General features: G+C 48.3%; 2 protein-coding genes across 2 annotated transcripts; both read left to right on the forward strand.

The window, feature by feature from the left end:
* Positions 1-633: 633 nt before the first annotated feature.
* Positions 634-1,937, forward strand: hmx3b (H6 family homeobox 3b; the record flags this gene model as incomplete). Its single annotated transcript, XM_084485301.1, has 2 exons — positions 634-910; positions 1,297-1,937. The coding sequence occupies 2 exons, from the start codon at positions 634-636 to the stop codon at positions 1,935-1,937; spliced, it is 918 nt and encodes a 305-aa protein (XP_084341427.1).
* Positions 1,938-3,854: 1,917 nt separating this feature from the next.
* Positions 3,855-9,220, forward strand: bub3 (BUB3 mitotic checkpoint protein). The gene is made up of 7 exons (XM_084486050.1): positions 3,855-3,981; positions 4,628-4,822; positions 5,251-5,320; positions 5,730-5,881; positions 6,473-6,631; positions 7,191-7,368; positions 7,784-9,220. Exons 2-7 carry the CDS (start codon positions 4,628-4,630, stop codon positions 8,002-8,004), a joined length of 975 nt encoding a protein of 324 aa, XP_084342176.1. The 5' UTR covers positions 3,855-3,981; the 3' UTR covers positions 8,005-9,220.
* Positions 9,221-24,473: the final 15,253 nt, after the last annotated feature.

The raw sequence follows: 24,473 nt of genomic DNA on the forward strand, positions 1-24,473 counted from the left end.
TACATCTCTTTTTAATATGCGTGCGCAATGCAAATGTTAAGTAATTTTAGAGAGAGAGAGAGAGAGAGAGAGCGAGAGAGAGAGAGAGAGAGAGAGAGAGAGAGAGAGAGAGAGAGAGAGAGAGAGAGAGAGAGAGAAACTGGGAGTAGAGAGAGAGAGATGTTTGAGTGACAGGTGATTGTGGGTTGTGCATGGGGTAAAAACCCTGCGCCATTTGTCTCTTTAATCTAATTGGTTGATTGATGAGTCCATGTTGTTCAGCTGGATGCCAAAACGTGTATAGGGCCTTTCCTCCGAGTCTATTCTGGTCATATCTACTTCCTGCCTTCGCTCTGTTACATCTCAAATCCTATTTGCCGTCCTACCTGCCCAATGGCAGAGATTTAGCGCGTTTAACTTGGATACCATGTTTATTTCATCGTTTATAATCGAGCCTCACTTTGACACATTGATCGTTGCTTTGGATCGCTCCAATCTCTGCGTGCCATTTTACGCGCTTTTTATTTTAATCTAGAAAGGACCCTTTTTTTTAACTCCGCGACAGACCACACCGTGAACGAGACCCGCGCAAAAGACATCGACGCATACGGTTTGTATTCGTTAAGGACTTTTAATGGTGATGCGGATTGAAGAATGATGGCAGACACCCGCGCGCAAGAGACGGTGCCGGTGCACGCCAAGGAGTCGCCTTTCTCCATCAAGAACCTCCTCAACATCGACAGCAAGCCCGCCAAGCCCAGGACGTTCCCGCCGCCCTCCAGGGGACTATTCGAGGGGAGCATCTTCTCCCGGATTGGAGACCTAACTTTTCCCCGGTTCGAGTTCCCGTCTCAGCGGGTCGGACTAGCAGCAGCCTCCGCCTGGTGGAACCCCTACGCCCTGGGGACCATGGGCCACCTCAGAACCTCAGGTACGGTCAGAGGGGGTTCTCTGGTTATAGGGGGTGTCTCTTATAGGGGATGGCTCTATTTATAGTGGATTTGTTGAAAAAAAAGAAAAACAAATCGAACCTATCATCAAAATCGTCATAATCCAGATAGTTGGGATTTGTTGTAGTAGTGGTGTATTCCGTTATGTTGCCTTTAGTTGCTTTAAGTAGGTACGCATGGCTGATTAATCCCAATAATGATGCTTCAACAGGTACTCAGGCCTATACCTGCTTAAACGTTACATCTCGGCTTCTGAGTCATTTAAAGTCCATGCATGGATCATACTTGATACCTTTCATCTATAGGAAGCCATTAAAAAAAAGCTGTCTTATATCTCCACATCTCTGTGTCTGACCCCATGATGCAGTAGGCCTCTCGGAGAGGTGCGGCGTTCGAGACTCGCCGTCGGCCAGGGAGCGACACTCTCCCGCTCCCGCTCTCCTCCTCCACAAACGTGAACCCGATCTCAAAGAGGACGAGGACGACAAAAGCGCCGCCGAAGACATTGTCCTGGAGGAGGAGAGCGACACTGACGACCCCAAACACGACGGTGGCGGGGCGGTGATGGGGGGCGACTGGAAGAGCATAGACGACGATGCCTCGGACAAGAAGGCTTGCCGGAAGAAGAAAACGCGCACGGTGTTCTCCAGGAGCCAGGTGTTCCAGTTGGAGTCCACCTTTGACCTGAAGCGCTACCTGAGCAGCTCCGAGCGAGCCGGGCTGGCGGCCTCGCTGCACCTCACGGAGACGCAGGTGAAGATCTGGTTCCAGAACCGCAGGAACAAGTGGAAGAGGCAGCTGGCGGCCGAGCTGGAGGCCGTCAGTCTGAGCCACGCCACGGCGCAGAGGATCGTGCGTGTGCCCATCCTGTACCACGACAACGGAGGCTCCGAGACCGGCAGCTCCGCGGGGAACTCCCCGAGCGGCCAGTCGCTCCTGTCGTTCCCGCACCCCATGTACTATTCCCACCCCATCGTGACGGCCGGCCCCTTGCTCAGGCCCGTCTAGGTCCCGGACCGGTGGTTTATCGCAGTTCTTTACATTTTGGAAATTCGTAGAAACTTGGAGAGAATTATTTGGTATATTTGTGGATTTAATGAATATACGTTATTATTATTATTATTATTATTATTATTATTATTAGTTTTTATTATTATTATTATTATTATTATTATTATTATTATTATTATTATTATTATTCCTAATACTATTGTGACTCAAAGCCCTATGTTCAAATTTAATGTAAAATGGATATTATAAGGAAATGCTTTGTAAAGAGAATGCTACATTTAAGTGTATGCCTAATCTTCGAAGCAGAAGATAATGTTGTTTGACATAGAGTTCCATGTTAATATGTATTTTATAGGAGAAGATGTGTGTCAGTGTTTGGACAAAAATGTGGATATATTTGATACTTTACAATATTGTGCAATAGTGTTCGCTTATTGCGCGCATAATCCATTCTCTCACTCAAATCTCTTTCTCTCTCACACACACACACACACACACGCACGCACGCACGCACACACACACACACACACACACACACACACACACACACACACACACACACACACACACACACACACACACACACACACACGGACAATCATGTTCATTAATGCGTTCCAAAAAGCTGCAGGTATAAGGCCTATCGCCTAATTGGCCAATCATTTTGAAAAAAATGTCACTGTAATTTAGCGTACTTTAAGCCATGAAAAAGCCAAATATCAACCACTGTTTGTATGAGTTATTCATTAATATTGCATAATTGTATTGTAGAAATTCTCGCACTTGTTATATATGGTTCTGTATTTACAGAAAAAAATGGGATTTATATAAAATTAAGCCTTTTCGTCATGATGGAGGTGTTTGTTTATTGTCTAAAGAGCATTGCTTTCCAGGGATGCGATACAATTTGGCCTATTTATCGTTTAAAAAAAAGGTTAATGTTAATTTTCTTGTTTAATGAGTCTCCCCTAAATAAACCCAAACATGCAATTTACCTATATAATGTCTTAATGATAAAACAACCCGAGGAAAGTAGATGTATTGATGCGTTAAAAAATAACGTAAAATGTTGTCCTCAATAGACTTACTGTTTAATCGTCATGTTAAGGAATCAATAATTAAGAAATCACAACAAGGCACATTTATGTTTTAACCCTTATGCTATTTTTCTTGTCGCAATATATAGGCCTACAGTCAACCGACTTCGGTTTCTTTTAAATAAATGTAGGGCCTAAGATTGCTCCACCGCATTATAAGGCCTATCAATAAAGGCATATGTAATCTTTCTCAAAGTGATTTCGTGAAATGATTCTAATCATTGAGGGGAAGATATGAAAACTTGGCCAAATTTTATTAAGGATTTTTAAGGATATAAGGATACACTTATTGATTATTTGGCGTTACATTTAAAGTACATTTATACATAAATAGGCTAGGAATATTCATATTTCTTTATTAATTACACATAGGCTATATTAGGCATAATCACCAAATAAATCTCAAATTTCTTATTTATTCATTCGTCAAGTCTACGTGAGCACGCTTTAACAAAATCCACCAACATGTGTATCGGCTGTCACTTGTTCTAAATGCTGTGTTTGGATAGTCCGATTTAGATGTAACATAATGATAAGTCAACGTGCGTATAGGCCTATAAATACAACGCAGTGCAGCACTGATGGATGTAGCAGTGTATCAAACAACGTTCTTCTGCGCAGAAGCAGAGAGAGACAGGCGAAGAAGAAGGTTGTCTCACTCTCGCGAGACAACTCATTTTGACGAGAAACACAAACACGATCACGTCACGAAATCGAACCAATCAAACGAAAGCGGGAACCGCGCACATTCGTCTGAACCAATCAGCGCCCTCGCTGCCTGGTAGCGCCTCGCAGCACCATTTGTGTTGAAAAATCACAGGAAGCGACACGCTACCCCCGTTAGCATCGTGAGCTAACTCAACAACGCCGCGGATCAAACCCTGCAACACGGACTCGGTCTTTTGATTAAAGGTTTGGATCGAGGTCACAAGAGCCCCAGAGCGGTGAGTATATGTTGTTGTTGTTGTCGTAAATACGACAACGTTATAACACATGTTAGCTTCAGATGTGCCCCCCCCATGCCGATGCTAGCCGCCAGCACCCGGCGGGAGTCGAGCGGCGGACCGGCTCTCTCTCCTCTCCGGGGAGGTCAGGTTCATAACCCCGCCGCTATGTGCACATAAACGGGTTATATTCATACAAAACACCCGATCAACCCACATGCACAGGGGTTGTGTTGTAAATGGCACTGTTGAAGCGAGCGATTGTCCAACCATTAAACCGTCGTAGCAAGTGACACCATCACACGTAAAACACAAAGCGTCTCACCAAAACGTTTATGACCTGAGTGGTCGTCGTTGTTTGTTTGTTTGTTTGTTTGTTTGGAAACTTTCCACAGGACTCTTGCCTTGCAGAGGGGTGGGGGTTTGTTTACAAAAATGAGATGGGGGGGGGGATATCAGATAACCCAGATATCAGATATCAGATATCGTAACGCATACTTTTCGTACTGGTTGATGAAGCCGGCCTCTTGTTCTGTATGGGGAGGAAAAGACAGAATAGGTGTCATCTGTGTGATGGGGGGTGTAATCAGATGTTAGTCAGCGGTTGTGTCCCAACTTTCGTCTTTCTGCCCTTTCTCTTCACCAGATGACGGGTTGCATTGAGTACAAGCTGAACCAGGGCCCGGAGGACACCATCTCCGCCGTCAAGTTCAGCCCCAGCACGGCCCAGTTCCTCCTGGTGTCCTCGTGGGACTGCACGGTCCGTCTCTACGATGTCGCGGCCAACTCCATGCGGATGAAGTACAAACACTCGGATCCAGTCCTGGACTGTGCTTTTTATGTAAGACCCCAAAAATCAAACCGTGATTTGGTCCAGTGTTGGGCCCCACCCACGGATGGGAAGAGTACACACTTATTGTTGTGTTGTACATCCTGGCACTTAGAAACAGTGCTTAGCATTGGGCAGCATCTTAGCTATCTTTGTTGTATACGGGGATTGGGTTAACCTAGTGATTGTTAGTGCTTGCCACTTGTTTCTATGAACATCCTTACTGTACCGACAGCGATATACTGTTGTTCCTCCTTCTTCTGACAAATGTACTTACAGTACGTAAGTCGTTTTCAAATGAAAGCGCACATGACGCTTGAATCGTTTTGTTCAACGCTCTCCCCACACGTCATTTGACTGGGGTCTTGTCAGTTGATGATTGATACCGTTGGGTACACAAGTTTACATCAACCATCTGCCGTTCTGCTGTTATTTTACAGGATCCCACGCATTCTTGGAGTGGAGGTTTGGATGCACAGTTAAAAACCCACGACTTGAACACGGATCAAGGTGGGTGCGCCCAATCCACTGGCCAACCACTCCCAACCAGCAACTGTTATTTAAAAACCAGGCCTTTCCATAATTCCGTTAGCAGGTTACTTGTTGTTTGAGACATAGCTCTTTTCTGATGCTAGTTATTTGAAGACTGAAATGATGCCACCTCCAGTTGACGTGCATCACAACTGTGTCCAATATAGTGTCCTTATTAATAGTTGACTCACCTGTTGATTCATGTTGATACACCTGGCATTGTTGGCGGGTCTATATCTAGCAGAGAAGAAGAGTTGGCAGGGGTCATATTTGAATAATAAAAAAAAGTGAATGTTTTCAACCCCCACAGTGACTATGCTCTTGTCTTTATAATGCACTGGGCTCCTGGCGTCAAGTGGTCACTGTTTTCTCACCGTTCCCCGAACAGATACCATTGTTGGAACGCACGACGCCCCCATCCGCTGTGTGGAATACTGTCCAGAGGTCAACGTCATGGTAACGGGGAGCTGGGACCGCTCGGTTCGCCTGTGGGACCCGAGAACGCCCTGCAACGCTGGAACCTTCACTCAGCCGGACAAGGTACCGCGTTGAATAAAGCCGTAGGAGAGAATGCACACCACTCGGGTACCATTTCAGTTTGACTGTTCTACTAGCATTAACGGAGCAGTGTATGCCTGTATAGTGATTTTTCAAATCAATGAATGTATGCAGGGTTTTTTTTGTGTTCATATCCTAATCCTCGAAATTCAAAATTGATTCATAATGATCCTAGCCATGCTTCACTTTTTGTTAATCATAAACTGTAGTGGTGAATGGTAAGGGCAGCTGATAAATCCCGAATCAGGGTTTCCCCTACGATTTGATTTATTCCAAATCTAATCATGAGCTAATGCCACTGACAGTATCCTTGTCTTTTTATTATTTTAAAGCAGAACACTACGTTACTGTCAGTATTTTTCCACAAATGTTTCTTCTTAACAATAACAACGATTTTTACAATAAATGGGGTAGTTGTAACCTCTGATAAATGTAAAAAAAAATTAAAAAAAGTATTTGGTGCGACCTACATCATTTCCAGAAAGTGCTTGAATAACGGGGAACAGCAGTCCTCAAAATCCTCCCTGCTGACTCAAGTCGTGGCTTGATCACCGCCTGTCTCTCTGTATTCAGGTGTACACCCTGTCGGTGGCCAGGGACAGATTGATCGTAGGAACAGCTGGGAGGAGAGTGCTGGTCTGGGATCTGAGGAACATGGGCTACGTGCTGCAGAGACGGGAGTCCAGCCTCAAATACCAGACCCGCTGTATCAGAGCCTTCCCCAACAAACAGGTAAATGACAATCCACTCCATTAGATAACCCCATGCTAGCATGGTCTACCATAGGGCGTTCATTTTGAAACACTACCTGGGTGGGGCTGCTGGATGCGAAACAGAACCAAGATGACCGCTCGGTGAATAAGTACAAGGGACGCTTGAATGTGTGAGATCCCAATTTAAGTGAAACTGGGACATAACGGTAGCGATGTGGTTGTCTTTGTCCCTGTCCAAGACCACTTGGGCTTCACTCTTCTTCAGAGAGCAATCAAGCGGCTTGGGTTTTATCAACCACAACAGATCAAAGTGTTACGGGGCAAAATAATACTTTAGTATGCAGTGGGAAGGAAAGGCACACGCTATTGGGGAAGATATGTCCTGCTCTGAAGAAGGAAGTCAAATGGTCTTCTTCATGAGTAAACTCTTACAACGGGTTTACGACGTGTTTGTTGCTCCGTGGTTGAGTCCTGGGAGCCTGATAGTGAAGGTTCACTAAACGGTGAAAATTCACTAAACGGTGAAAGTTCACTAAAGGGTGAATATGTTCACTAAACGCTGTGTTCCTCGTCTCCAGGGCTTTGCGCTGAGCTCCATCGAAGGACGCGTGGCTGTGGAATACCTGGACCCCAGCCTGGAGGTGCAGAAGAAGAAGTATGCCTTCAAGTGCCACCGGCTGAAGGAGAACGGCATTGAGCACGTCTACCCCGTCAACGCCATCTCCTTCCACGGCACCCACAACACCTTCGCCACAGGTACGTCCCGCCCCCCAGCTTGTCTGTGCTGCTGGGCTGTTTGAGTGGACGGAAACCACCTTTCTGGCTAGTATTGTTCGTTGTTTTTGTATTGTTTTATAAATAATTAGGACTGTCTACATATATACATTTTTAATATTCATGTTTTACTTGATGGTTAAATTTTCAGTTGAGGTCTAGTTGTGACAAAGCCACATAAACCATCCCCTCTAAGGTTGGCTAGGAGGGCAATGAGTGACACGATGACGAACTTGACGACGCATTTGAATAAACAAGGTCCTCCACCTGAAGGGTCACCCACCAGCCCTCAGAGTACTCTGCGGTCCCCAGGTTCAAAGCCTTGTGTCCAGGCAGCATTCGCCAGTCCGCACGCAGCCCAATCTCACCCCTACTCTTCTCTCCCCCACCCCCCCAGGCGGCTCGGACGGCTTCGTGAACATCTGGGACCCGTTGAACAAGAAGCGCCTGTGCCAGTTCCACCGCTACCCCACCAGCATCGCCTCGCTGGCCTTCAGCAACGACGGCAGCCTGCTGGCCATCGCCTCGTCCTACATGCAGGAGCAGGGCGACATCAGCCACCCCGAGGACGCCGTGTTCATCCGCCAGGTCACAGACGCCGAGACCAAGCCCAAGTGAGGCTGATTCCCCCCCAACCCCCACCCACCCCGCCCCCCGCACTCCTCCTCCAGACCCCGCCTCCTCCCCCGGTCCTGTGGCTAAAACCACAAGCGTTGCTTAACGGGGAACCACAAACCAGTCAGGTGTGGCTGTCTTTCTAATACACGAGTACTGGGTCATACGCCTTTTTGGGGGAAGATAATCGCCACACGCTTCAGCGTACAACTCCGTTCCTGTGAAGAACAAAATCGAGGGAATGTTGGATTTTCGTTTTTCCATTTGTCCTTTGTCTGAGAATTTAGGTTGATGGTCCCCACTTTTGGGACACGGGGACGGAGCTGATGTTGGTGTATGAAGCAGTACCCTTCTCGTATTGGAAGATAGCAGAGTGTGAGGGGTGAGGTTTAAGTGTGGTTTGAGTGGCGCTTTCAGACCCAGCGAAAGGCCACAGCTTCATGATCTGGGCGGGCCCTCTCACTCTTCCAACAGCCAGAACAATTGAAAGAAGCGCACACTCCCCCCCCCCACACACACGCACACACGCAAGGGAAATAATACTTTACTACTGTTGGAATATCTGTATTTAGGCTTCTTCTCATACCGAATTATTGTTGTGAATGTTGGTACGTTTTGAGTTGTACTTATCGGCTTGTGCACATGCTTGAAGATGTGTATTCGGTGGTTTTTGCCCACTCATGCAGCAAACTCAGTTTGTTTTTCTTCATACTACCTTTTTTTTTTTTAAGCCAACCGGTCCCACTACATTTGGGCCTAAATGCATTTGAATTGAGACAAAAGTAACCCTGTCTTCTGATATTCCTCCATCGCAAAACGTTGTTTCCTGGTGTTGCCACCACTGTATGGTTTGTGTTTTGGATTGTGGTGATTTGATGGTTCCTCTGATAATTCCTCCATCAATGGTTCCCCTACACGTATGCTGAACTCTGTTATTAATGTTATTTTACCCCTCATTTGGCCATTTTGAAGCTACTGTGTACAGTTCCCACTGGTTCTCCTTGTCTCGTCTTTCTTTCTGTTTGTAAAATGTTTTAATGCAGACCTTTCTCTTCGACCTGACCTCTCCTTGTCTGAGGTCGCTGTCTTTCATGTGCGTGTTTTTATTAGTTTCTCCTCCTTTTCACAGAGACGATAACCGTAGCCTCACGTTGTCCCCCCGACCCGACACAAAACAAACGGTGTGTTTTCTACGTGGTGGATTTATAATAAAATGTGTAAAAAAAAACAAGGAAAACTCGCTCTACCTATTTTCTCAGTCATTCATCACTGCTGTTGGGCTCTGGATCTGAAGGGGGAGATGGGGGAGAGAGAGAGAGAGAGAGAGAGGGAGAGAGGGAGGATGTGTCCGGGCAGGAGGGAGAGGAGGGAGCGTTGTCTTGACGACGTGTTGTGAGAATGCGATGATCCACCCGTTTCGCCCCGGGGCTGCTGTCTCACCCCCAGACGTTGACCTCATGCTGATAGACATCAGTGTCACTGAACCAGATATTATATTAGGGGGATATTGGAGCGGGCAAAGCCCCGCTGAACCGGGATCATAGCCTGTAGCGGGGAAATGTTCCCTTTAAGTAATTACTACATGGCATTGTTTGCCCTTTTTATTGTAGAAGAGAAACTAATCTGTCTTGACTGTAATACCCCTCCATTGTGTGCATACTGGCATAGCATGCATTATTTATTTACTCCTTACGGATAGCGCTTTTATGTTTCTGCGTTTCCTTATAAATCATGACTCGTGGTTTGGCTGATTTGTTACTGTGGTGACAGCATTGATAAAGCCCAGAGCTCCCTTTTGTTGTTTTTTTTTTGCAGGGTGTATTATGTGAATGGGGACAGCCAACACAAGACAGCGCCTCGGCAAAAAACACTAAGTGGTGCGTTTTTTCTCAGTTTAGATTGTCAATGGTGGCTAATGCAATTTCCAAGCCCTTCAGTAAAAGTAGCGCAGAAGACGGACACGACAATTATTCTATTTGAGCTCCAATTTTTCTAATGGTTTCTATCTGCCTCTGCAGCATCCTGGAAATGATTTCTTCGTTTGGTTAAATGATGTCACTAATTCCCATGATTGCTGATAATGAGTCAGACTTTGACGTCGGGACTCAGACTCGCAGCTTAATATGAAATGGCATTCATTTTGTAGAGCAATTACGGCCCCGTGCTGCAGACGCAGAGCGGCTGGGGTCCACGGTGAATTAACTTGTTTCCTGTCATCTTTGGCTTCCACTAAATTGGAAAATTGAGTTCCTTGAATAAGACCTGCTGGTTTTTTTCCTCCTCTCTGCTACAGATAGCGGGTCATCCTGGGGGAGGGAGGTAAATCATGGTGGCTCACCCATTTGTCAGATGCATTAAAACAATTAGGGCTGCATGTGTGTTTTTCGGTTCCGTCTTGCTAACATCAGGTGAATGGCGTGGCATGAATGGGATTACGTCCCCATGCGTTTTGGAGGAGTATTCAAGTCATTTTGGCAATGGAATTATGAATATTCTGGTTAAAACACGCTTAAGACACCGCGCCCCGACACGTCTCTCGTGTCGGGGCCGTCTCTCGGCTGCGCTTCCCCGCAGACTCCACCGCGTTCGCGGCCCGTCTCGTCTCTGGTTTCCAGCCTCCAGAGGTGTTGGAGACGGGTTGGCTCCATGTGAAACCCGCAAACGACCATCGGAGGGGCGGCTTCGGCCGCTCTAGCCCTCGTCCCGTTCACCCAAGCCGACCACAAGAGGCTCTCAGGCTCACCTCGACCTTCCCAGAGACACCCTATCCGCCTGGGTGTTTGTCACGCAGTAATGGAGGAAATGGAATTCACATGGTGGTGGTCAGTCGGTTACTATATTGACTCCATTTCATGTTTTTATCTGGCTATTATGTTCTGCTCGTGTAGTCGAGATCCGATGACAGTGACATACACGGTTCACGTTATGAGTGGGATCTGTAGCCTACTGTAGGCCTGAAGGAAGAACTACTTTATTTCTGATGATAATGTATTACATTGTTTGCGTATACACGCACATTAAACCGGTACCCCAACCAAAAACAGGAATATAAATCAAGGGTGTGTACCAGCGACTCACAAGTTGTAGGCCTAATGACTGATTTGTGGTAAATGGGAAAGGAAAGCTGAAAGGAAAGTCAAAAGAGTAATAGTGAGACAAATGTAAGCCGTGTGTCACTGACTCCTGCTCCTTACGACCACAGCCTGTCAGGGGAATGCTGTTAGAGGCGACTCCATGGGCAGCACAACATCTCCCGGGGAGTGGCGTAGCTACATTAGTGGCTGATTAGACAGCATGATGCTCCAGGCCCTGCCCTGGGTTTCACACCCGCAACCATCCATCTCCTGGCAGGCAGGCAGGCAGGCGGCCAGCGGAGGGGCTGCCTGTCCTCCAGAGGCGGTGGGGGGCGGTCTCACCTGGGAACCACAGGATTGTAAATCAAACGTCCTGGCTCATGTCGGGGTCGTTGGGTTTGGACCGGGTCCTCGACCAAGTTTGGATTGACGCGTGATTGTGCAGCGTATTAAAAAATATGCATCACGCAGAGTAGGTATTTTAGATATTTCAATTGCGTTCGCTTTTGAGCCTGAGCAAATTAACTTACTACTTAACAATTACTAAGTACTTTTTAGTGTAGTTCAGCAGTGCATTGTAAACGTATCAATAGCTCAAAGAGAATCAACAATACCAACAGGGAATATAGTCGTTTGACTGCTGTTGTCACCACAATTAATGATGTTAATTACGTAGATTGAATTATGAATGAATGATGTCTTGTTTGCTATTCAGGTAGGCACATGGTCCCAGTGGCCCCGGTCAATGGCAGCGACCACAAAACACCAGGTTTGGTTTACAACCCTAAGTACTTTCAGTATGTCGTCGGGAACAATGCATTGAAATGCTCGCTGTCGGTTTAGATGTAAACTAATCTGTTTCTATGTCATTTAAGACCGTGGTCGGGGTCCTGTTTCTGATCGGGAGGGGGGCAAGTGACAAGCGGCCCACTTGAATCATAACCTTTTCATTTTCTTCACAGAGCAAACCGACAGGTTCTCAGTGTGACAAGGCCTCTCCCCCCCACACCACCATCATCGCCCCCCCCCGCCCCCCCCCCCCCCCCCCCCCCCCCAACCCACAGATTCAATTGACAACACAAGAACTGTTGCATTGTCAACAATTTAACTTCAACATCTTGAGTGACAGGCAGCTTCTTTATATGGTCATCATCATCCAAGTCCAAAGCAGGGCGGGCTGGGCTGGGCTGGGCTGGGCTGGGCTGGGCTGGGCTGGGCAGGGGGGGGGCACCGGTGGGGGCCTCCCATTGGGGGAGCCACCGTGCTCAACACAGTGACTTGTTATCCCTATTTAAAGTGACAGGCCGGGCGGCCCTTTGTTCTGCCGTGTGTAGATATGAGATCCTGCGTGTTATTTAATGGGTTCATGACCACAGGGCTACAGTTTGTCCTTCCTGCAATTAGCGTTTCACGGTTAGCCTAGCAGAACTAATGCACCTGTGTGTGTCTTTGAGGCTCGGGTTGCCTCTGCCGAGGGGCACTGGCGAGCGGGCCAGATCAGCGTTGCTGACGACGTTGTCTCCATTACAGCCTGCTCCACAGGCACTTATTGACCGAATTCCCCGTTCCCGAAGTGCACCCGTTTAACCTAAACTAGCTTCAGTGACCGGGAGTAAAAACAGATAGTGTATGCTCCCGGGTCAGTTCAAAGCAACTTGTGGTTATCGTAAAAAAAACAAAAAAACAATAGACTGTAGTGCGTTCACCGTCTGGTCCGCTTCCTAATAACGGAGGCTAATCAATGCAGCGCATTACCTACAGTATCTTAGCCATGGCTTTCTTTTCAGTATCACATGACTTTTTTTGTGAGTTTTATGTGTGCTGTTTGTGTTCATTGACATTTGTGGGGGAGTCACTCACTGGTCACACGGTTCTACGCCACCGGAAACTAAACACTACTGGGGTGTTTGGGAGCTGGAACAACAGGTACAGCCCTGCCTGCTGGAGGAGGAGGAGCAACAGGTGTTTTTTTTGTTTACGATTAGTTTAATCTGTGAGATGACATGGATTGCGAATATGCTTTTTAACATCATTATAATTGTACGCGTTAAAAAAAAGAGGTAGATTTTATGGGCAAAAGCTTAACCGCTATACATTAATGATGTCTCTTCATATTTTCAAACTGTAAACGCCGTAAATGAAAAACAAATAATTGTGGTCATGCTCTTTGTGGTTAGGCCTTTACCAGTCAGGCATTTGTCCTTCACAAAGTGCACTTGGCCAGCAGAGTAATCACCTAATCACACAGTGCATTACAAGCCCGAACGGAGCAGAAATCAATGCAAACGAACAGAGCCAGCGTCATTCACAGCCTTTTGATTATCGGTCATTATTTACATCTCTGATTCTAATGGGGCAGAACAGAATGTTTCCCCATCGATTCAAACCCGCAAGTGAAGTAAACTAATGTGCGTGAAAGCGATCGATGCGTTCACCTAATGGTGTTTATGTGTCCGTGACGTTGGTAGCACACGGGGATAGGGGCCCACCGAGGGGCCGGGGTATATTCATCATCATCCACACATTACGTTATAATTGATGGCCTGTGCCCGGGGCCACTCCATTTGTTTTCCACGTTTGTGGCAGGCAGCAGACCTCCAGATGGAGGGGGTGGTGGTGGGTGGTGGTGGGGGGGTTCTTCAGTCATACCAGGAGCGTTGAACGCAGCCCTCGTGTTTATCTATTGATCATCATGCCTTGCTTATGGTCTGCCTCCTGTCATTTACTTTTTTTTTGGGAGGGTGTTTGTCCCATAGGTCGGAGGAACGTGTGAATGAAGCTATATGTGAAAGAGGATGGTTGTTTGCAGAAGCATTAGCCTAAATATACATTGTATGAGAGAGAGAGAGCGAGAGAGAGAGAGCGAGAGAGAGAGCCATAGGGAGAGGGAGAGAGAAAATGAAAGAGAGAGAGAAAGGGGGAGAGGGAGACACACACAGACAGAGAGAGAGACAGGGAGACACACACAGACCGAGAGAGAGAGACACACACACACACACACACACACACACAGAGTGAGACAGAAAGAGCTACAGGTCAAATTAGTCAGGGCCAGTGTAAGAGGTAAAATAAAAAAGATGAAATTCAACAAGCGTTGGTCGATTTTAGCGAACGGTTTGGCTAGGCTACCCCTAAAAAGCTCCCAGTTTGGTTAAAGGGAGGGTTAACCAAATTTCCTTAAAGAACAAACGGGTAACGATTTTATATTGTCTTCATATATACTTGGTATCGGATATTTTAGAGCCTTTTCTAAGTGAAACTGTACACTCGCCACCTGCAGACAAAAAGCGATCCGCTTGACTGTCGACGCTCGCTTCTCCCCTACCGCTAAAACGCAGCCTATCTCTTTCAACAGCGCCTCGGAGAGAAGGGAGGCACAAAAAGGCCCAGCCCAGGGCTCCTCCTCAACGGTAATTGGAATGGAGCCTTTCGTGTCTTTCACTCGCATTCTTCCTTTTGTTGCATCGTAGGTCTCTCTCAAGTAGGCCTACGGCCATTCAGAGACCCCTCCTCCCTGCCAGGGGTCCTCGTCCAGGGTTGTATTGATGTCTTATTTGAGTTCAAATACAGAAAGCTGGTGTATTTTACACAGTCATCCTCCCCTCTAGGTCTACATGGATTTTTTATTATAACAAAAACATATATTTGTATTTGTTTCCTTATTGTATTTTTCAATAGGCTTCCTTGATGTGGAAAATGTTAAAGGATTAACAAAAAAATGTTTCGTTCTAGTCCCACTCGCAACTTAACACAATTCAGTTTTAACCACCAGCTTCAAATAGAAAGATGAAATCTCAGAAATGCGTCGTTGTCCAACATTGTTAACAAATGGTGACGTTCATAACAAATGGTTTGCTGAATAAAATATGGACATAAACTCCACGAGTGATTTGAGTTACATGCCTAAATCACAATCGTGTTTCAGCAAAGATAACAACATAAAAAACAAACAAATCAACAAATAGAAATGAACAGTGCAATGAGATTGAGATTTGAGATTACAAAGCTGTTTTCCACAAGTTGCCTGCATGGCAAGTACCAGACTGAATGCCTCTGTTTCCATATTATTTATGAGGGGGCGCAATTCTCTCTCTCTCTCTCTCTCTCTCTCTCTCTCTCTCTCTCTCTCTCTCTCTCTCTCTCTCTCTCTCTCTCTCTCTCTCTCTCTCTCTCTCTCTCTCTCTCTCTCTCTCTCTCTCTCTCTCTCTCTCTCTCTCTCTCTCTCTCTCTCTCTCTCTCGGTTTCTCTAGCACACGCGTAAGCACAACATTTACTGGAGAAGGTTAAAGTCGTAGAACAACACAATTTCTCCTCTAGGGCTCTTCAGAGATAACACAGGCCTGTTCTCCCTCGTCGAATCCGATATCTAATTTACCGCCAAGAAGAGTACGTTGACCTTAACCTTGTTCGGAGCATTTAGCGTATGGAGACTATTTAAAGAGAGTGTAGATGTCACTAATCGGGCCGTTTTCTCTTTCATTTACATGCCAGTCATTTAGCAGACGTTTTTTTATCCAAAGGGACTTATGTGTGCTGCTGAGAATACTCTAGAAATCAGAAGTAGCTGTGAATAAATTATAAACGCTGCACAAACGTAACGTTTCCTGCGTCGGCACCACAGAGAGAGATCTTCATCATCTGCTGCTTCCAGTCCCATAGTGTCCAGTCCTAACAGAGAAAGGTCACACAGTGACCTGGCCTTGAAACCCAAGAGCGAGGTGCTGAATGACCGCTTCGCCGGCCGGGGGGGGGGGGGGGGGGGGGGGGGGTCAGAGTTGGACACCTGGCCCCAACAAGGGGGTCACGACCTCGCGTTGTCTCCGCTGACCGGACAAACCGCACAGGGCGACCTCGTTCGTCGATTACTTCCTTACGTCCTCCCTCCCTCCCCAGCAGGCCAGGGTGGAGCTCGCCATCAGGGCTAACCTGTTGCTGAGCTTGTTTCTCAGCTATAGTCTAGTGTACAAGCGTAGCCTTCACGTTGTAAACATAAACACGCTGCTCTGTGGGGTTTCACTGAACAGAAAGCCGATACCCAGCAGGTCCCCCCCCCGGTCCGACAGAACCCTCATTGATCCCACATCCGGAAGGAGTCGCTCAATGGGATCGGTTTACCGTCTTACATTATGTTCTGGTCGGGTCCCCATGAACATTACCGCTCCGATCCCCCCCGCTTCCCAGTGGCCCAAACATAACCCCACAGAGCCCCCTTTGTCCCCCCCCCCCCCCCAACGGCCATGGCTCCCTTGTTGTCGTTTTAGCCTACAAGCGCACACACCTTTAATAAGACTATCGCTGAGACACAAGATATGTTAAGATAAGGGAGACCTTTATAGGCTTTATTCACCCAGCAGCCATGTTGGTTCGTCGGGCGGGGAAACCTTCTAGAGTCTTACGGGGGGGGGGGGGGGGGGAAACCATGACGACTCGCGTTTTAAAATGGCGTTTTAACTGCAACCCGGTTGGAACTAAAAGTTGAGTTGTCATGGTTTCCAACTTCTAGAAGGTTTACCTTCTAGAATGTAGATTGTAGAATTTACCCATCCACAGAATGAGTCAAATCATTCATGGTTCATTCATCATGGTTTTATTTTGAAAGGCAAATGATACAAACGTTCTCAAAGTGACTAGAATATGACGGTAAAAAAAGGTATACGTCAATGAACAACATGCATAAGAAAACACAAACTAGAGAGTAGAGTAGTAGTACAAAAGTCTTGTCTAGTGTTTATACATGTCCATAAACCATTCAATTTCCCTCTTTGACTTAAATACCCCTGAGCCTTAACCCTTCACTGTTTAAAAAAGTGCACCAGGTCGCTTGGATGCGTGACCACTTCAATAACCAAACCCTGGAGAAAATCCCATTATCCCCCTTTATAAAAGACGTTGTGGCCTGATGGCTCTAGAATGCATTTCCTGTGACCACTCTAATGTAAAGTTTGGGCAATAGTCCACACGTAAACATATTAGGTGCAATCATACACCTAGATTGGGAGAAAGAGTTAGAGTGAGTCCTCCTGATAAGCAATAACACCACTCAACCCAACAAAGTTACGGCAAAAGGAACTGCAATTCCTTGGCTGAAAGTGGCCTTCTGGGAAGAAAAGAATCGGCCTAACCTGCAAACCTCTAAAAACACAGAAAAAAATCACTCTGTCCAATGGTCAGATGTGGGTGTTTTCCACAATTGCTGGAGCTTTGCACCTCGGGCAAATTTGTAAACAGACATTAGGAAAAAAAAAACGTGAGGACCCATAGTATAGCCTAACGATGTTTCAGGTAGAGAGATGCCATGCGCGCGATACGCATCCGAAACAGAAAGCCTTTTTCTATTGGATTAGCAAAAGGCTCCGATATCTTGATGGAAATAACTCCATTTTGTCCGCTGCCAGGTACACTAAACATAACTGCAAGCTGTTGGCGCAGCTCAATGCGCCGCGTAACTGATAGAAGAGTGAGTGGCTGGAGCTACCGAGGGGTGCTGCTGATGACAACCGGGCCCGGGCGCTCTCCAACGTCGTCCTTATCCCCTCGTTAGAGCCCGGCATATTAATAAAGCCCCCCCCGTACCGTTTGAAGACGTTCTAAACAGATCATCAATCACGGCCCGCTACAAGAGTGATACTCCCCTGCTCCTCGTCGCGTTGAAATCCCACACAATTAACACTTAAAAAAGAAAACACTTCCAAACACCGGGTGGCTCTTGTCGGAACGACGTAATGGATAACTAACGGCTGCTGTGAAGAGTGGGCCGGCCCCATGCATTCAAAACAATCGGAAGCTAATTCGGCTTAATTGCCTCAATGATCCTCGTTAACATAATACTACGCACTGGAGTGCGGCCGTCCCGTCATGGAGTGCAGGGAACGCGTGTGTGTGTCGATGGAGAACGTTTCACGTGGTTCCGTGTGCAGACAGACGCACACAGAACCCTTTGTAACGGTCTCATCGGAGAATAAGGCAAAAGCGTTGATGAACGAGTACGTTCTTACGCCGCGTTCACACTACATCTGTCCGTTTGACGGATCTCATTGCACTTTGCAAGGGGGGGGGGGGGGCGCTCTCGAAATGCATCGGGTGGATGGGTCCATGCATGGACGTCCGTCCGTTTCTGTCTGCGTCAAAAAGTTGAGAAATGTTCAACTTTTCGGGGCAGCGACGGATCCAGCCGGCCAATCAGATCAGCGTTATGCAAATACCCGGGACGGATCCGTCGCCGGACGGAGGTCGTGTGAACGCGGCGTTATAGCGGCCTCATCGGAAACATAAGGGCGAAACCGTTGATGAACACGTACTCTCTTAGGGTTCTGAGCTGGGGGGTGGGGGGTGATGGGGTGGGGTGCCATCAGATGCTGAGGGTGATGCTGTGGACGGTGCCGGCCGGGATCTTGGCCTCGGTGTCCTCCCCGCTGCGCCTGAACAGCAGCAGGGTGGAGGAGGGCATGGTGGTGCTGGCGGTCGGGGTCTTGCCCAGCCAGCCACGAGCGCCTCGCTTGTACATCCTCACCGTTACCTGAGGGGGGAAAAAACCAGTGGAGAGACAGAGAGAATATAGAAGGGAAGAGAGTCACGAGTCACGACAGAACAGAACAGAACACAGGGAAAGAACACAAGTCGGATCATTTCTGTTCTTTTATTTGTTTGCAGCTGTTGGTTTTAAATAAGAAAAGATAAGATAAGAAAAACATCCAAATTGATTTGGCGATGTGAATATAACGGTGGACTGGATTCCTCCGTCAAAGAGGTCCCTGTTCCTGTTCTGTGTGGAGGTCTCAGTCGTGGGTCATGACCCCCGACTGAGACCTCTTGACCCCGTGTCTGGACCCCGACAGACAGCCATGGCCTTCACCTTTGACCCTTGCATTGACAAGCTGTTGCTTCTCCCCCCCCCTGGCTACCTTCCTTTGTGTCGACCGGCACCCGACTTCGTCAACACAGACGAACAGACGAAGAGCAAGACGATCGCTGCTGCGGATCTGGTCAACATGACATGGCACCTTAAACGACTCGATGAAAATGTGTAGTGCTTGTGGTGTGATCTGTACTTTTTAACGGATCTAATTATGAGCCTTCAAATTACTTCAAAAACATGTTTAGATAATTGCTTTAACAGGCTGCATCCGTTCACAAATGTTCCCTGCTTTTAAATTGCCAAACTTTGACATTTAATTTAATTGACCATGTTTTCCTTTTTGTTTCCATGACGTGCTTCCATCCCATAATAACGGCTGTAACCAGATTCAGCCGTGAAGGTAATCAAACCACATTCATCGACGAAGAAAAGCCAAACTGCCCCTCTCTCTCTCTGTCTCTCTCTCTCTCGCTCTCTCTCTCTCTCCCTCGTTCTCTCTCTCTCTCTCTCTCTCTCTCTCTCTGTCTCTCTCTCTCTCTCTGGGCCGCCGCATTCAGCCGGATAACAGAACACGAGGCGAGACGTCTTTTCACATTTCACTCCATTCACTTCAGCCGCAGACAATTTTTCAATCTTTATTTCCTCTCCCCCCAATGTTCTTTCATCTCCATCTCTCCATAATGCCCCGGCCTTTTAGTTAATGGCCGCGCCGGTCGGGGCCCAGTATATATCAGCTCTTGTCCATTTTGCCGCTCCATTGTGCCGGCCCAATAGGCCTTTTTATTACGGAGACATCAAAAGCCAGATAAGCGCGCGGGAGGTGGGGGAAAATGGCCTACTCTGGAGTCGTCCCCTCGTCTCTTTGTCCTCTGCTGAACATGATCATTTTAATAGTGAAAAGGTTTGTGGGCTCTGGGACGAATGCGAAGTGTGGTCCTCCCCCCCCCCCCCCCCCTCCCTCCTCCCCAACTCCCCCCCCACTGGGGGGCCCCACGATGGATATGATCAAGATGGTAATGTGCCCCCCCCCCCGCCTTCCCCTGCACACCCACGGCAACACCTGCACACTCTCGCGGCTAACCTTATTATCCTCAACAAAAGGATGCCGCAATTTTGCGGCATCCTCTTCGTCGTTGTCGTCGGTGGTAATTATTTAGCGTGCGGACCAAGGGAGACGGAAGGGGGAAGAGAAAGAAAGAGAGAAAGGGAAGAAGGAAAGAGGAAAAAGATCGAATCATTTCTTTTATTAGATAATGATCGACAAACAAACCGGAATGCTTCGATATATATATATATATATATATATATATACGTTTATTGAATCCCGTCGCGTCCAGTGAGGCGGGACGGAATAGAGACAACGGAAACCTGCCCACACAACCCCCTTTTCCTTTTCTTATCCGACTTCAAAAAGAACAAGCAGGTACGCCACACGTTGCACTTCGCTTTAATCACTTCCTCCTAAACGCCGCGCTCCAAGCCGCTCCAGAGCAGAGCGGAGGTGGAGTGACGGCGCCTCAGCCAGCCCGTGTCCCTGGCACCGAATCAAAGCGCGAGTCGAACGCGAGAGCGAGGGAGAAGAGGGGCGGAGCTCTGTGTGGTCCGCTCTGCCCATGTGCCCGGGGGCTATACCCCCCTCCCCCCACCCCCATCCCTTTCAAGGCGTCTGTGGGAACGCCAAGTCACGTTCGGAGGGGGAATATGTCGTTGCATGTCGGGCCGCCGTGAGCTACCCGGACACGAGGGTCTGCGGACGCGGATCAGAGGTATCGCGTGTCCCTGCCGGGGAGATTGAAGTGCGGGGTGCGACCGACAGGGCGGGGCCCTCCGACGGGGGCCCGGAGTCTCTCAGTGCATACCTGTGCTGGCAGACGGGGGCCCCGCCTGTGTGCTCCGGTGAAGGGGGCGCCCAGGTGGAGGATGGTCCCTGGGGGGGGGGGGGGGGGGCGCTTCCACTATATTCTTCTTTTTTAACTTTGCCTTTCTAAAATGTTTTTTTTATTTTTTTTACTTTGCCTTTATTTTCTATCTGTTTTACTTTTTACGTATCTATTAATTTATTTTATTGTATGACAATGTTTATATGTGAAGCACTTTGAGTCTGCCTTGTGTATGAAAAGTGCGTTATAAATAAAGTTGCCTTGCCTTGCCTTCCCCAAAGGGAATTTCAAGTCTTGATTTTTTTTTTTTTTCTGGGTGCCAAACATAAAAAGCAGTCAGCTGAAGGTCGGCGGGAGGTCCCGACCTGATGACCTTTTATTCTGCGGCTGTGTTTCCAGACGTGAGCTGAAATGGATCCGTGAGCCCCGCCGCCGTTTCACACCGATATCCATACTCCACGACAGACAGCTCTGAACGATGCTCTGTCAAAGTTAACGCCGTTTCTCACGTTAACAAGACAACACGAGATTTGAGCGTGTGTGTGTGTGTGCGTCTGTGTATGCGTCTGTGTCTGTGTCTGTGTCTGTGTCTGTGTATGTGTATACAACTCCGGGTTTGACTGCGTGTATGTGAGTTGAGTGTGCGCGCACGTGTGTGTGTGTGTGTGTGTCTGTGTGTGTATGTGTATACAACTCTGAAGTTTGACTGTGTGCATGTGAGTTGAATGTGTGCGCACATTTGTGTGTGTGTGTGTGTGTGTGTTTGTGCATGTGCGTCCAAGCATGTGTGTGCGTGCACTAGCATGTGTGCATGCACAAGCATGTCTGTGTGCACTCGCGCGTGTGTGTGTGTGTGTGTGTGTGTGTGTGTGTGTGTGTGTGTGTGTGTGTGTGTGTGTGTGTGTGTGTGTGTGTGTGTGTGTGTGTGTGTGTGTGTGTGTGTGTGTGTGTGTGTGTGTGTGTGTACATGTATACTACTCCAGCCTAGGAGAGGGCCCTGGGGGTCTGGGCGGGGGTGTCACACAGGGGTCCATGAGCTCATTTAACCATGTCGTCTCCATGCTCCCTCTCTCCCTTTCTGTGTCGGGGGGGGGGGGGGGGGTGACATCCAAATCACCAGTCACTCATCTCAACGAGTCTTACACCACCGCCAACAGTCATAAATCTACGCAGGTCGGCTTCCAGCTCTCCTGTGAACTTAAGAGGGACAACTCCTCACCCTGGGATGATGAGGGACGTCTGCGTTGTGGTCTACCACCCCCGCCGCCCCCCGCCCCCTCCCCATTATGGCTTCTGATTCCTCCTTTGGGTTGAGCTTTTGCTGCAGTGCGTTATGAAATGATGATCAAGTACATGTTTATTTCGATTATCTAAAAGCTGGATTGAATATTTGAATAAGAGTTAAGTCGAGGGAAACGGGGGATTCAGGGGATTCAGTTGGTGACCATCTACGACCTCTGTGCTGGATAACACTAAATCCTACACACGGCACCGGTGAGTAAAAGTAGAAGTTCAATGTGTCGGCAATGACCAGACAATAACGTTCTTCCTCCTCAGCTCTGTAGACTCGCGATGAGGAGCGGCGTGACGGGTGTGACGTGTCTCACCAGACACGTTCTTCTGGAACCCACTAATTGCCCAGCCAGGAACGTGTCACCACCCGCACGGTGATTTCCGCTCGTTTCAATTTGAGACGTTCTGCCCTTGATGAGGCCAGAGGAATCTCGGTCGGTGGGGCTGCGGAGTCGGGGGAGGAGGAGAGGGGAGGGATGGTGGTAGATGGGTGGGGTGGGGGGGTGGGGGTTAGTAGGGGGTGGGTGGGGGTTGGGGAGTGTGTCCCTCGCTGGGAGCGACGGGTGCCGCGTTTCAGGTGAACTCGCAGTGAGCGTAACGCCACACCGGCTTCAGAAGGCCCGGCTCTTTGTTCCTCGCCGTGTCTCACCGCGCTCGCCGGCAGAGAGGGACCGGGGGACAACACGCCTGGAGCCACGCCCACCTGGAGGCCATGCCCACCTGGAGCCACGCCCACCTGGAGGCACTCCCACCTGGAGGCCACTCCCACCTGGAGCCACGCCCACCTGGAGGCCACGCCCCACCTGGAGCCACGCCCACCTGGATGCATGCCGGCCTGGAGGTCACACCCCTGCCTGGAGGCAGACTCACCTGGAGCCACGCCCACCTGAAAGCCACGCCCACATGGGGGCCACACCTGCCTCTGGAGGCCCACCCACCTGGCCCGCCACGCCCTCCTGCCCACGAGGCCAGAACGACCAGGACAGGAGGAACCACCGCCATCTTCAAAGTGCTGTCTGTTGTTGTTCCAAAACGAGCCACTTAGGGGCCGGCGTCAGACGGACACAGACGCATCATCAACACAGTTTGTCTGGGCCAGGGATCGCAGAAGAACAAAAGACAATCGTTGGGGGAGGGCGACATGTGCGTTTCAAGAAGAGATGTGCACAAAATTAAACTTCTGTCTGGGAAGTCTTTTTTTTTTCCTCAACTTCCAAGACCGCGCCCCCGGCGGCGGACAGGAAGCCATTAGGGTCGTGGCACGAGCCACGTCGTCCATCCATTCACCCAACTCTGACTTTATTCCTACGCGCATAAGTGCATCTTCTGTGGGAGGGTTCAAATATGAATCCCTCCCCCCCCCCCCCTTTTTTCTCTTCAATGGGTCTGGTCGTCTGGCAGACTTGAGAGGGCACAATCTATGACTGATTCAATTTGCTCTTCACAAACATCTCTAACAGGATTAGCCCCCCGAGCACACACTGACTGGCCCCATCTGAATCCATTAAGCGCCAAATCGGGTTTAAAGACCATATTGATGCGGTCCGTTATTAAGGGTGATTATCAAAACAACAGACAATGGGCCAAAGTGTCCGCTAACTAATTTATCCGTAATTTCGCATAACTGTAACAGATGGCATGGCCGCGGCAATTACGTGGCTATACCTGCCGCATGCATGCTGCACGGACGCACATGGGCCAGCCACTGCGGGGAGAGGCAGTGCATTAGCCTCTGCATTCAGTGACTAAATATCATTCAAAGGCCAATTATTTGATAGGCTCAGACAGGTGGCCGGGATATAAAAAGATGCATACACACACACACACACACACACACACACACACACACACACACACACACACACACACACACACACACACACACACACACACACACACACACACACACACACACACACACACAGAGAACAGATAGAAACACACAGAAACACACACGCACACACACGCACGCACGCACGCACGCACGCACGCACACGCACACACACACGTATTTTGAGGCCATGTGACATGGGCCCCTTGATGAGGTCTACAGGATTTGAAAGTGTAATTAAGTCACTACTGGGTTATTCATTATTCATGAATCCCTTAGGATGATAACTGCTCTGTGGGACCAGAGACACGTCTCCACCACATTCGTCCACTTCACCACGATGAGAACTAGAAACGGCTTTCAAGAAATCAATGGAAAAATGTAACGAAAGAAAAGAAAATGAGGGAGAATATGAGGGTTGAGTGAGGCACACCAGAACAAGAATGATTTAGTCAGATAAAGATTTTGAAAATGCTATAGACGCCTGAGTATATATATCTGTAAACTCTTATCTTCGTGTCATTTATTGTTTGATTGTT

This window comes from Micromesistius poutassou (genome assembly GCF_964030765.1).
Source record: "Micromesistius poutassou genome assembly, chromosome: 21".
Taxonomy (NCBI): Eukaryota; Metazoa; Chordata; class Actinopteri; order Gadiformes; family Gadidae; genus Micromesistius; species Micromesistius poutassou.

Bases quoted from the DNA above. Each gene is read 5' to 3' on its own strand.
- bub3 (XM_084486050.1), top strand. From the start codon at position 4,628: ATGACGGGTTGCATTGAGTACAAGCTGAACCAGGGCCCGGAGGACACC. The intron at 4,823-5,250 runs GTAAGACCCCAA...GTTATTTTACAG, and splicing joins TCCTGGACTGTGCTTTTTAT to GATCCCACGCATTCTTGGAG. The intron at 7,369-7,783 runs GTACGTCCCGCC...CCACCCCCCCAG, and splicing joins CCACAACACCTTCGCCACAG to GCGGCTCGGACGGCTTCGTG.